Genomic DNA, 14,369 nt, shown 5'->3' with positions numbered 1-14,369 from the left:
GCGAGAGGAGTGACCTGCATGCAGCAGATTTGTAGAGGGGAACAAAGAGCACCACATGTACAAGTGATCAGGTCTCCTGTCAAAGACATTGGTGGGGGAGGACAGAAAAGGCACTGAAAATGTAAAATGTATATTCTGGCTTGGATGCCACAATGTCTTAGTCCTGACAGTCTGGCAGTCCTGAAATCACCAGTCTTGGTGATTTCTGCTGAAATGCCACAGCTGTTAGCATGGAGTCTACTAATATCTGCTGTTCAAAACCAAGTATCCCATGTTTTCCATGTATCCCTTCACCTTTCAGTCCTAAAATCTCTTAAACCAGACTTATTTCCACAAAACTCAAATCATTATATTATTCATAACAAGAGTGAGAGAAGGCAAGGTCAGACAGCAAATAAACATCATTATTTAGACTAAAGGGATGTCATGAAGTTGTGTACCTTCCTTTGGATTTTAACTGTATCTTTACAAACCCTTAGCAATGCTGGTTTTTTCCATGATCACTTGGCTCTCTCGCTGTCTTGTACGGAGCCCTGAAGAGCAACACACCCATCAAAGACAATTTCTACAACAAAATAATTGTACACCATGTCAGTCTGTGAAATGACTGCTGATACAAAAGGTGGGTGTACTTCCCCCACTGGTAATTAACATTCTGAATTATTTGAGGACTGTGTTTATACATACAAAGTCTGCTAGCAACAGAATGCTCCTTTGCTTAGAGCAAGGCTTAACACAAATCGTCTTATTCATTTGAAACTGAGATTTCAATTATGAATCAAATAATTAAGAAGTGACAATTGCTTGTCTTGGATAGAAAATTTCAAGCTGTTCTCATATCTAAGCTTTTTTTGGAGGGGGTAGATGTCATACACTTAAATGATACACTGTCACTACTAGCAATAGCATTGTGCTTTTTTGCAAGTGTGAAAATAGAGATTTGTAATGAACCTGTACTTAAAGATGCTATTTCTCTTCCTAAAGTTCTGTAATCTTCCTTTCAAACCAAATATAAAGAATATGTTGGCTACTTGATACAGTGAGCATTCAATTTTTATTTTTTTTTAAGTTCCTTTATTTCACTGATAACTTGCATTATACCTTTCTGAATTACTGGCATGTAATATACAATTTGGAGAAAGCCTAACTTTTGAATTTGCCGAGTTAGACATGCAATATTTTTAAACTTTAGCTAGCTAAGGGAAAAAAAAAATATCTCAGTCAAAAATTATATTTCATGAGAGAAAATTATAGTGATATTGATGGTTTGCCAAAACCTCAAGCAGTGACAAAATCCACTGTGTCCTGAAAGAAATGCCTTTGCAAAACCATTCCTTTGCAGATGGCTTAGATTATTGATACTTACAAACACATGACATTATTCGTTCAACTCAGAATTTTGAAAATCTGTGTTGATAAAAAAATGCAGATTTGTCACACTATCCCAAAATTGCAGAGAAAAAAATCACCAAATTCTGCAATTGCTCCTGGGGTTGTTTTATAGTTTAGTAGTTGTTGATTTGGTTACATTTCAACACAGCCTAGTGTAAAAAGGAAGGAAGGGAAAAAAGAACCCAATTTTCCCTTGTTGATATGAATATTATTTTTTATATATTTTTTGTATATTTGAAACTCCCAGTGCTAAAAGTGTTTTAGGTGAACAAGAAATGCAAGATCAGATGTGAAATCAGTAAGTCACTGAGATCCTTCCACCGAATTTTTTTCCATAAAGGATGTAAAATACCATGCAATTCCCTAGCTGCACTGCAAATGATGGATAAACAGCCATAGGCATGACATTTCTGTTTGGGTTATGTAACTGTTCTCTGTGTAAACTACTTGCAATGGAGAGTTGATTTGGTCCACATTCAAGAAAATTATTTCACCTCATGATTTTTGTCTCTGTGGGAGCTCTATGTGAGGAGTGAAGCCTCTTTTTGTGTTACCTGGCACAAAATATAAACCAGTAACTCTTCTAAATTGCTGTAAAGGGCCCCAGAAACCAAGGAATCCATCATTACAGCGCAGGATACAACTGTCCACTGCCTTAAGTCTAAAATCAACAGTTTTCTGCCCTCTGCCCCCATGGGTGGATGACTGACAAGTTCTTCCTTAAAAAGAACTTTTGTACATGGACAATATTGATTCAATGATGATTAACACTCCTGGCTTCTCACAAAGGGAAAGCAGAAGCACGTGCCTTGTGGCTGAGATACTGATATTATCCTTGGAAGATGTTTCCCATGGGGCAAAGAGAAAGACAAGTTAAAGTACATTTATTTTAGCATAAAATGACAAGCAAATGTCCTACATACAAGAAGCAATACGCTTTTAACAATTTGTCATATTGCAGAGATCAGAGTGTTTTCATTACCTCTACAACAAAACGTGCCAGAGTGCATTAGGACCTGTGATTAATTAATTTGATTGCTCTTGTAACACTGTTTAGTATTTTTGTAGCTAAGAAAAATATCAATCCCACTTCAGTTCCGTGTTGTTCATGAACATACACTAAATCACCACTCATTTCATGGAGGGAAAAACATGCTTAACGTTTGCTATCTCATGTTTACATCTGTAAATAAATAGACTAAGCCAAATTTGTACTGGAGTTGTGCAGAACTAATGGCATGAGTTTTCTGGGATAAATCCATTCTTCCTGGCAGGATAAAGGTGCATTATGAAACATCCCATCACTGGTGAGAGTGAATGACCCAGGGATGCTTGTTTCTGTTCAAGAGGTGGTCCGCTGATACTCCAGGAGTCAGAAACTCTAATGTGGCCTAACTATGCTGATTTAGTGCTACTAAGGCTTTCACCCTGAGACTGGAAAACATTTATCCCAATCCTTCCTCCTCTACAAAACTACTCAGCAAAAAAAATTGTAGAAACCAAGCAGCATAGCCTTGCAGGTGACAAAAGCAGGATGTGAAATTTCAGAAAACTAAGGTTTGTTTGGAGAAAGGGGAATTAAAAATTGTCTATAATGGGTTTCATTCATTCCTCTGTGATCTTAGCTTTTTCCTAATGCTCTGTGGGTGCAGAGTCAGGCTACTGATACTAGAATCTCTTCAATAATTTACTGAAGTAACAGTAATTTACATGAACAGCGTGGAAGCAAATCATGTTTCCACCCTTTCTTAAATACAGACTTACCTGTGGTATCTTCCGTGTTTCCACGAGATAGCTGTTTATTTGTGCCTTTTGGTCTCTCAGTCGCCACATCTATGTGCAATGTTAAATTAATTTTAAATTATTTCCAATTATTTGTAATTACACAGTGACACTGGTTATAAAAGTTACATCAGTGAAAGTGAGGGATTTGAGCAAATTTAAAAGCATATTAGTCTTCATATGACTGACATCATCTACCTGGACTTGTGCAGAGCATTTCACAGAGTCCTGCACTTGTCTCTGAACTGGAGACGTGGATTTGATGGATGGAACATTCAGTGAATGAGGAATTGGCTGGATGGTTGCACCCAAAGAGTTGTGGTCAATGGCTCGATGCCCAAGGGCTCACCAGTGACAAGTGGTGTCCCCAGGTGTCAGGCTTGGGACCAGTGCTATTTAACATCTTTCTCAGCAGTGTGGACAGTGGGATTGAGAGCACCTTCAGCGTGGTCACTGACCACACCCAGCTGTGGGGTTTGGATGACACACTGGAGGGAAGGGATGCCATCCAGAGGGACCCTCATGGGCTTGAGCACTGGGTCATTGAGCCTCGTGAAGCTCAACACGGCTGAGTGCAAGGTCCTGCACCTGGGGAGGGACAATAAATACAAATAAAGGCTCAAGGGGAGGGATTGAAAGCAGCCTTGCAGGTAAAGGACCTGGGGGTATTGGTTGATGAGAAACTCAACGTGAGCTGCCGATGGGACCTCCATCCATGGAGACAATCAAAACCCAGCTACACACAGTCATCAACAGTCTGCTCCAGCTGATCCTGCTCTGACCAAGGGTTGGACTAGACAATCTCTAGGTGTACCTCCCAACACTGGCAACTTAGTGAGTCTGTCTCTGACACTTCATACTCATTTTCCCTTCCCTATCTCTGATATTGATGTGGAAGTCTGTCAGGTTGAGACTGTCTTTAAGTCTACAGAGTATTCCCAGAACCATCTGAACATCAGGGTGTCCTTTGTTCCCCACAGAATGGAGGTCATTTGCTTTCAGAAGGCCTGAATTGACAAAAATTGCTTGTTTAGGAAAGCACTTACCAAATTGTTTGGCTGTGAGCAGTTTTTTGAGTCATTAAAATAATGGAGAACTTAGAATTAATTACAATTAAGGTCATGGACTTCTGAGAAAAGATGGACTTAAGTAAGTTCTTTACTTGTCTGGGGATTTAAAGTGTTCTTGCTTCAATATGTTCAATCTTCTGACTGTGCCTCGGTTCTCATGGCCTTTTCATTTCTTCTGGGGGTTTGGACTCAGTGCTACACTTGAGATTTATCTGTGACTCTTACAAGCAGCTGTGACTACTACACCCAACTTCACAGGCTGAGTTGTAGATAATTGGTTCTTGCAGCATCTGTACTGCTTTCTAATTCATCTGTGGCTTCACATAGTTTGGTTGATCAAATGCATTGGTTTGAGGAACTGCTGCCATAGAAACCACAAAACCATCACCACATCATGAGAATAACTTGTGTTTCTATTCCTGTGCTCTAGATCTGGAATTTTCTATCTCTGTGGGCTCTCTGAAGTCTGACACTGGTATTTCCAGAACTTGCCATCAAGTGATTATCTATTGTGCTTTCACTGTGAGGAGAAGAGGCCAGGACACCAAAATCCCAGTCTAACCTCAGTCTCTGGGGGATCTCTTCTACTTTTGCATAATGTTAGATGGGAACACCTCTGGATAGGGACTCCTAAGCCTCACTCCTGAGGCCTGTTTCCAGCAGGAAGGAGATTCTGCCTGCAGAAGTGTGCAACATTAAGAAGCTTAAATCTTGAGATAAATGGCTGGGACACTTTATGAGCATGGGGCTGACTGGCAAGTCTACACCTGTGTTCTATATCAGATCATATCAGAGAGATAATATGCAGAAGTAATTCAGGAAGAGTGACCAAAATTCCTGGATTTGGACCTCACAGCCAAGTTCCCCAGGTAATTGCTATATAGAAGTGGCTTCACCTTCAGAGATGCTTTAGGAGTTGGCTAACTGCAACACTTACAGAAGGCTTTGATTTGCATGATGTTTTGAGTATGTGCCCCTCTAGATCTGATTTCATTTGCAGTGCTTAAAATAAGATGCTTATATGGTATTTCTAACCATTGTACAAAGTGAATTTTTCAGGTAATGCTAGTATTTTCTCAATTCTAGGGGCCTTCAGCAGACTGAGATGCTTTAGTAGCGATTTTGTTACAAACCCATCATAATAAAGTAGTCTCTGTGCCACAAAACTTGCAGCTATAGTTAGCAGTGGTGGCAGGCAGTGACACCATGACCCTACATGTACAGCAGCTCTGGTCCAGAAGCCTTTGGCTAGTGCTGAGCTGAAACCAATGAGCCCTTCTGCATGCAAGCTGCATGCCAGACTGCCATGCTCAAGCTGACATTTACCATCTGCTCCAAATTGTGGCCAGCCTGTGAAATAGGCGGGATGGCAGAAGGTCTCTGCACTCCACCCACAGACACATGCCCTCAGGAACCAGGTCTGAAAAGGTGGTGTAGACCCATCATTTCAAGCTTGTCAATAATTTAATCAAAACAACTAAGAGTGCTTATGAATAACTGTAGAGCATCATGACTTAAATAAAATAGACAAACCAAGGAAGTGCTTGCTTCTCCAACATGCAGGGACATAGATATTAATCATTTGACCCTGAGATCTGATAAGCAGTCAGGTCCTAATCAGAGAAAAGAAACATATTTGGGTACTTAACATTGAAGTAGTTGGTTGGAAAGAAAACTTTATTTTGATGTGCTGTTGTTTTGAAATGACTCCCTACTTCTCCTGCTTTAATTGTCTCATCGTCAGTCTAACAAAGACAGTTTGATGCTCAGCAAAGACTTCTATTCTCAGGCTTGCATGTGTGTGCAATAATTCAGGGTTACTACGTTGATTGCTTGTTGCAGTCATGGATAAAGGCGCACAGGATCTCCCTGTATTAAATTAAATTGGATTATCTGCATTTGCAATACAGCAAGCAGTTTTGCTGTTTTTCCTAGTCACCATGACACTGCTGAATTATAATTACAGCAAATGAACTTTGCAGAAGGGCTGAAGTGTAGATTCCCTTTTGCAAAGGCAGCTTGTGGATTTTTTTCCCGATTATTTTTCTCTGGTAGTTACATGGGCTGAACCTGCAGTTACAGAGATGAAAGCAGAAAGCTCCAGCTTTCTGCTCTATCTAAAATGAAGTCATAAAGCTGGATATTGCCTTTCTGCAGACTTGGGCAGAGTGCTCTGATTCTGCTGCAATACTCAGATGTCAGCAGTGAGGTTAGATGTCAGAGTTACCTACCCTGTAAACTCAGCTAAGAAAGGCTGCATTTCCTGACATACTCTTTTCCTTATTTTTAAGGACTTAGTACTTTTTCAATAAAAATAAATTTAATTTGTGGCTACATTTCAGCTCCATTGGTTTGATGGTATAAGTGGAGCAATACCAGCTTTGGATTTAGAGCAGTCGTGTGGCTGAGTCTCTCTGTGCAGCTTTCATGTGGTCTGGTGAGACATTCTTAGAATCCCCAAACATTTTTGAAGATCCTAAACTGGAGACATTCACAATTCTTCCCTCCCTTTCTACCATTAATCCTTCATGTTTTAACAAGCACTGAAGTTAATACAGCCTACACTCTTTCCTGTCACACTGGGCCCCCTCCCTCCTTTCTTTCTCTTGAATAAAGCAATCTGTTCTTTCCCGTCCATACTCTTGTAAATCAAAGGGGTAGATGTCGACACACACCATAACCAAGTATAAACTTCCTTTTTTTAATTAAACAGAGTTCTGACATTTGGTTTGAAGAAGTGTTTGTTTGGTTTTATTTATTTTTCTTAATATGTGAAGGATGTCAACTGCTTTTATTTTATTTTTAGTAGAGACGAATTTTGTATGGTACTGCAAATAATCTCTAGCAAAAAATCTTTCAGATGTTATTTCATAGTTTAATAGGAAGATGGTTGGAGGGGAGCAGTACAGAAGTCTTGGAATCTGAAGCTTTTAGAATTAAGAGGTTACCTCTTTTGTTAAATCGCATTTTAACTTCCTTTTCAAATTTAATTTCAAAACTAGCTGTAATTCTGTTGCTATTCTCTTTGCTGTTTTCTTGTTACTACTAATTATGCTTAGACAGTTATATGGAACTCAGAAATATCCAAATTCACAGTAGCAGGTACTAAAAATAAACTTTTGAAGTGACACAGGCTCTATTTCAGTGTACAATTCCAGGTATCTCGTTAGCCAAAGTCACCCTGAAGTTCCCTTTTTATCTCACACCTTTTGTGATGCAAAACCAGAGAAAGGTTCCTAAACCAGAGAAAGTGTTGAGATCTGATACTGCTACTTTCCATGATTATTCTCAGTCCATGACTGGTCACAAAAAAAGGGCTTTATATAACAATTCAGTTGCTGTTTTATTTCTAGATGGTTTTAATCCACATTTTCAGTAGAAGTATATCATCCCTATGATGAAGAGAGCCAGATATATGTGTGTATAGCAATGCAGGAATGAAATGGTCTCCTGATTGCCTGGTCAGAAGAAGGTTAGGCAGCTTTCAGAGGGACTCTGAGTGCTGAGACTCTGTAAATGCTGCTCTTGATGAGCAGGACTGGGAAGAAAAGGCTATGAGTAAGTTGCAAGTCTGCTTCTGGCCTTCCTCTTGATTTATTTATTCCTTAGGAGAGCAGACATAAGTGATCAGTGGTTCAGTCCTTGTTCTTCAGGGAACATCCTATGTTGGATGGATGAACCTTTTCATAGTTTTAGCTAAGGAGCAGTACCAGCGCTTTGTCCCTCTGCTCTCAGTCCCTCCAGCACGGAAAAGGATCTGCCACTTCAACAAGAGGGCCACCTGTGTCCTGGGCACAGCATCACCAGCCGGGCAAGGAGGGGATTGTCCTGCTCTGCTCTGAGCTGGGGCGGCCCCACCTTGAGTATTGTGTGCAGCTTTGGGTGCCACAATATAAAAAGGACATAAAACTATTAGAGAGCGTCCAAAGGAGAGCCATAAGGATGCTGAAGGGGATGTCTGGAGGGGAAGGCGAATGAGGAGCAGCGGAGGTCACCTGGTCTGTTCAGCCTGGAGGAGACTGAGGGGAGACCTCATTGCAGTTACAGCTTCCTCATGAGGAGTAGAGGAGGGACAGGTGCTGATCTCTTCTCTGTGATGACCAGTGACAGGACTCAAGAAAATAGTGTGAAGCTGTGTCAGGAGGGATTTATGTTGTATATCAGGAGGAGGTTTTTCATTCAGATGGTGGTTGAGCACTAGAAAAAGCTTCCCCAGGAAAGTGTTGCCGCACCAAGCCTGACAGAATTGAAGAAGTGTTTAGACAAGGCTCTCAGCACATGGTGATTCTTAATGGGTCCTGTGCAGGAATTGGACTCGATGATCCTGATGGGTCCCTTCCAACTCAGCATATTCTATGATTCTATGATTTCAGCTGCAGTTGATTTCATTGCCCACAGTTGACTGTGTCAGATTGACCCACAGCAGCATGACACTGATGGTAGTGCTTTTTCACATGCATGTGCTCAGCTGGAAAATCCACCCAGGAGCTTCCTGAGAGCCTGCTGCAATATAACCTGGTCTTCTGGAGCCTAGAAATCCCTGTGAACTCCTCGGATTGCTTCTTCCCACTGACAAAGTATTGTTTTGAGATACATCTGGTGTCAGGCATAGGCATATGGCACCAGTATGGCAATGCTGGCTCCAGGGGTGGTTTCCTGCAGAAGAGGTCTGGCTGAAGGCAGTAGTCACTGCCTATTGAGAGTTGTTATTATTATTTAGCACCCAGGTCTTTGTGAACTTGTTTGACTGGTGGCTGGGCAGAGTGCCATCCGAGCGTATGGACATGAGCAGAGACAGCCAAGTCTCCAGGGCCTTACACACATCAGATGTGGGTACTGAGGTCAGGCTTCTCAGTAGGGAGAAGCTAAATGACTGTCTGTCCCAAGCACGTGTACCTGTGGTTGACGGGATATGCCATCATTAATCCAAATCTGGGCTGTATTAAGCTTCTAAAATAAAAAACAGCTTTGCCAGCCACTTGAAGAGGGCTGGGGGCCTGTTTGGATCAGTGCATTAATGGGGAGGGAGGGAGGGAAGGAGCAGGGAGGCAGAGGTGGCTCCACAGTGCTCCTCCCCATGGGCTGAGGTGACCTGACCCCCCCACCAAGGCAGGGGGCAAAGGGTGCTGCTTCTTCCCCTTAACTGCAGACCTCTCCAGGGGCTCAGCAACACTTCTGTTTGTGAGGCCCAGCCCTCTCTTTGCAGCAACAAGAGCACGGACATCTTATGTTTTGTTTCTTAATTATCTTTTCAGTGCGGTTCTTGCAGCAGCTGGGAGCAGAAGCTGTAGCATTTGAGAACCAGGATTGCCTGTTTGCCAGGCAAAATCCCCAGGTTTGAGCTCTCTCTTATGCTTGGGCAGTGCTCCCACATGGAACTAACTCAGGTTTTCTCCTCTGGCCCTTGGAGATATCTGTTTGCCTCTGCAGGGAGGCAGAGCATGCATGGCATGAGGCAGCAGCACCAGTATTGTGGCCCACTAAGAGTGCAACATCTGGGTGGAAGATCACAAAGCCAGAAGCACCAGGAATATTTTAGTAAGGCCACTGAGAAAGCTAAGGAGAGACAGAAAAAGCAAAATCCAGTAGGCTGTATTTGCATAGAGGGAGAAAGCACCTGAGCATTAAGCTGAAGTAAATACTGAAATGATTCACTGCACAGTGCAATTCAGAGAAATGCAGATGACCAGACACTGTGCTTTTGCCTGTCTCTTGTGGGTCCCAGCAGTTGCTCAGATAGATGCTTTGTGGCACCCATAAAAAGATAATGCTGGGAATCTCCTAGCCTAGCTGCTTTTCCACTGTGGACACTAAACTCTGTGTAATTGCCTTCTGACATGATTCCTCCTACATTTATTTATGCACTGTCGCCATATACTGTGAAACTTGCTGTTTCTGTCCTCTGCTACAGGTAACTATGCACCTACAGCATAAAATATCCCTAACTGAAAAACTGGGAAGCTTTACCGTTGCTGTTGGAAAGTGCCGTGAGATTTCCCTGGAAGGGTGTGGTAGAAGTGCAACCAAGGATATGCTGTTATTTTAAAAACCTGACCATGGGCTGGTTCCTCCCCCTTTGAAGTCAGTGACAAAGCTGTTTCAGAGGAGTGAGAATACTTGAACAGGCAAACAAGAGGCAGCCTGGGGGCAGAAGAGGCTTACAGGGAATGGTTTCTGCTGCTGTCCTTGAGCACAGAGCTGTTCAGACAGACTGGAGACCTGTCAGCCACTCTCTCCCATTAAGACTAAGAAATGAATACTTTTCAAGTTGTTAAATGAATGGGCTTGATCTTACAGCCCTTACTCATCTGTGTACTGCCATTAATTTTAAGAAAATAATCACTATATTAAGTGCTATGGAATGGAGTCCTTAAACTGTTAAATTCTAATATTTGACAGAATTTTTTATTGGATAGAAAAATAATGCTGACATAATTAAAAGGATGTGAACATTTCACCTTTTGAAGACTAAGAGCAGTGCAGAGAGCTCAAGCCCATGTCATGTCTGTAGGTTATTTTTGAACTTTATGAAAAACACACTTTGGCAGTTTATATCCTGACCATTCAACTGTATTCTGGCATCCTAAATGCAAAAACATGCTAACCATGAAAGCAGAACTTTTAAAAATACACTGTCCACTTCGCTTCTTTGCCCTGCTTCAGTCTCCCAAGTTTGTTTGGGACAAACTTGGGAACTTTGTTGTGGAATGACTGTTTGAATTGGGGTTTCTTAAAATACACGTGGAGCCTTGTAGCTGCTGTGGGGTGTACACAGTGGTGGAGCTGTACTATTTTAAAATCATCTAGCTATTTCACTTCATGTAAGAATATCTGTCAGCTTAGTTATAAGGAATGAGAGGGGTTGATTAAAACAACTCACGGAGCCATTAAACAAAGAGATAAAATGTAGAACATGTGCTGTAGGGTCGTTTTAATTATAATGTGGGGGGGGATCTGTGGAAACTGGATGGCAGCTGCAGTGTAGCTGAGTTTTAAACCCCTTTTTAATAGTAACTCCTGCTCCTTAGGGGTGGAGTTTCTTTTCTGTACATCTAGGTCCTTTGGAAATGCTGTTTGGAAGCTACCTCTCATTACTATGACTGACCATAATGGAATTGCTGTGTTCAAGTACTTAGAAATGGAATAAAATAGGCATTTATGTACACTAATCATCTAGTCGTTGGGTGCTAGACTATATAACATCAGAGAAATGTATGCAGAAGTGTTAGTCAAGAGGGGAAAGTAAAAAGATGTCAAGTGAACAGCCAGGAGGATCCAGAGAGAGTGGGGAAGAAAAAAAGTAATGGCAGCTTTTTTCATTGTCTTGATTATCTCATTAGGTCAAAAAAAAAAAAAAAACCCAGTAATAAATATACTGCTGTATGCTGTAAGTATGTCTATTAAGTTCACTTAGCATATAATCTGCCTTTAAACAATTGATATCAGGCAGCCACATGAATTCAATAAAAACTGTTTAAACTTTCCATTTTGCTTTATTCTTACTAATCTAGTTATAGGCCTCAAGAGTTAGCATCATTAATTCTATCCCTATCAGAAGGGGTTTCAAGTCTCTTGTGAGTTCAAATCAGTCTCTAGCCACTAGAAATCATCATGAGGGGTAGTAAGAAAAGGAGGTAACACATCTGCCCATGTCAAGGGTTTTACAACCCCATCCACTTCTCCCAGAGACAGGGCCATTACCTAGGTAGACACTGGGTCTAGCTCAGTTTGGCAGCTCCAGTGTTCCTAATTCAACAAAATTTACTTAAATGTCTGCCATGCTTTTTATGGAAATGAAATATGGTAATTTAGTTAACCCTTTGTCATTGAGTAAAGTGTGTTCCCAGATAGGAATACCAATACTTCAAAATATCCAGTCATTAAAATATAAAAAAAGATTTGCATAAAACAAAGGCATAACATGCAGGACCAATTACATAAAAATGGGAAATAATTATTTAAGAAGAGCATAGAAGACTTGAAGGAGTTACTGCTTCTTGCTCTTGGCTGTGGCTTGTTGGCACATGAAGGTCTTGGGACTGTTTCCTTGAGGACTTCAGCTGTTGCATGTCATTTTAAAGACATTGAAAAGTGGTAGCTGGGATAGATCACGATCTCCATACTGGCTTGTGGGGCACTCTACCAGGTAGCCAGGGTACCCATCACACCAGTCTGGCTCCTGAGCATCCCCAGCTAAAGAAAATAACCCAAAGATAACTCAGGATGTCATTAGGATGAGGAAGAACTCAGTTCTGCTTAAGCAGTGTAAAGTGTGGTTCCCTTTGTTCTTGGAAGACCTTGGTAGCAGAGGAATCAGAGGAATTGATTCAACAATGAGACACAGCTTGTCAGCTGATGCTCTCAAGACAGCACACCTTGAGGTGAACTTCAGTGGGTCTTTCACAGACTTGCCTCAAGCCGCCTGAGTTAAAAGTTAGAGGAAAAACAGGGAAATAGCTCTCCCTGATGGGATATCATGGGCCAGGATGCTATTCTCTGTTTGGCTGGCATCTGGTTAGCTGAAGTTCTCACTTCTGGGAAAGTAATTAAGCACTTTACCATCACTGTCATGGAGAGGTTATCTCAGGTTTTTAGCATCATGCTCAGACTCATCCTGTATTTTCCCCAGGACCAATGGGGAACAACACATTTTTCGGGTCAAAGTTATTTCTTTGCATGTGTCCTGTTGGCTTTAGTAGAATTACTGGTGTGCAAGAAGTATGAATAGAATTCAAATGGTGATTCCTAAAATACAAAATGCTAATTATGGTGTGCTTCCCTAGGGAGAGAAATGAAGATGGCTGACCACTGTAACCCCTCTCTTCTCTACCTCTTTTCCCCCAGTCCTCCGTGATGTCAGTCTGTTTTGCCCGCTTTCACCCAAACCTGGTCGTTGGTGGAACATACTCTGGCCAAATTGTCTTGTGGGATAATCGCAGTCACAGGCGCACTCCAGTTCAGAGAACTCCCTTATCTGCTGCTGCTCACACGGTAAGGATAAAAGTCACCTCCTCCTTTCCTTAGAGGAGGTGGTCATCAGGGAAAGGCAGCTGCCTAGTTGTGTCTACAGTGCTAGTTCCCACACCGATGAAAACAAAACTGTGGTACTTGAAAGGAAAAAAGTAGATATGAGACGTGAACAACCACCTCTTGTAAGTGCTTAATCATCACACGTTGTACAGTCAAGTCAGGATATTATTCTCCCTTCCAAGGAAGAAAGCAGGATTGAGTACAACACCTGAGTGAGGCACATATGTGCCAGCACCATGGCACTGCAATTCTTGTCCCATCGTCTGTAAAGAGAGACAGACCACTGTGGAGGCTGTATGCTTCTCAGTCCGACATGGCAGGCAATTTGAGTCATTACTGTTGTCTTGGTATATACAAATTTCTCCTTTGGCACCTGTGGAGGTCTCAGAGTGGATTCCTGTAAGTTGACACCAGTGCCCTTGGAAAGAAGTGAATCCCTGCCATGGTGTTCTGCTCCAGACAGGGCCACAGGGCAGAGTCTGCACACTGAGGGAGAGATTGTTTCAGTAGAATGATGCAGGAGAGCATTTTGCTGGCACACACAGATGCTTGGAGGTAATTAGTGATGGTGGCAGAGGGCTCTAGTGATGTCTGGAAGATAAATGAGCAGAACAGTAACACAAAATGCCTGAGAAAGAAGAGATTTTGTCTGTAATATAAGGATGATGTCTGTGATAGGAGAGTCCCTTACATCACAAAGTGCTCATGTTGTGCTGGAGGAAAGGACAAGCCTGGGTTCCCTGCTAAAGTGTCCTTACTCCACTGTGGCACTAGCATCCAGTCCATCCTGCACAAATATCTTGTGCATTCTTCAGCTCTCCTCCTCCACAGTCTGGGTTTGGGTGAGCTCTTCAGGAGAGATGGAAGGTGGAGCTGCTCATCCTGGAAATGGGCTTAGGGCAATTCCTGAGTGGAAAGTAGAAAGGAGAAAAATGCAAAAGTATTATATAAGAGTGCAGAAAAAAACGAATTTTCTTTAACATAAGGAACTGAACTCGACTAAGCACTCTGAGAGATAAGATAATAATCTTGTTCTAGCAGAATGAAGGATCAGACAAAGTGATAGTACTTTCGCAGCTCCAGCTTTTACAATTC

General features: G+C 41.8%; 1 protein-coding gene across 5 annotated transcripts in view; it reads left to right on the top strand.

Annotated features, from left to right (window-relative positions):
• The window catches only part of DYNC1I1 (dynein cytoplasmic 1 intermediate chain 1), a 201,548-nt gene that overhangs the window by 140,592 nt on the left and 46,587 nt on the right, over positions 1-14,369 (top strand). For all 5 annotated transcript variants that reach the window (XM_014248490.2, XM_014248488.2, XM_088061816.1 and 2 more), the window contains exon 11: positions 13,089-13,235. In XM_014248490.2, coding sequence (XP_014103965.1) covers positions 13,089-13,235 — 147 coding nt within the window. The remainder of the gene's footprint in view (positions 1-13,088; positions 13,236-14,369) is intronic.

This window comes from Pseudopodoces humilis, chromosome 1, assembly GCF_049639895.1.
Source record: "Pseudopodoces humilis isolate 2021_Gansu_Grassland_sample_001 chromosome 1, ASM4963989v1, whole genome shotgun sequence".
Taxonomy (NCBI): domain Eukaryota; kingdom Metazoa; phylum Chordata; class Aves; order Passeriformes; family Paridae; genus Pseudopodoces; species Pseudopodoces humilis.
The sequence above is the reverse complement of the archived record's forward strand: the minus strand, read 5'-3'. Positions and strand labels throughout refer to the sequence as shown.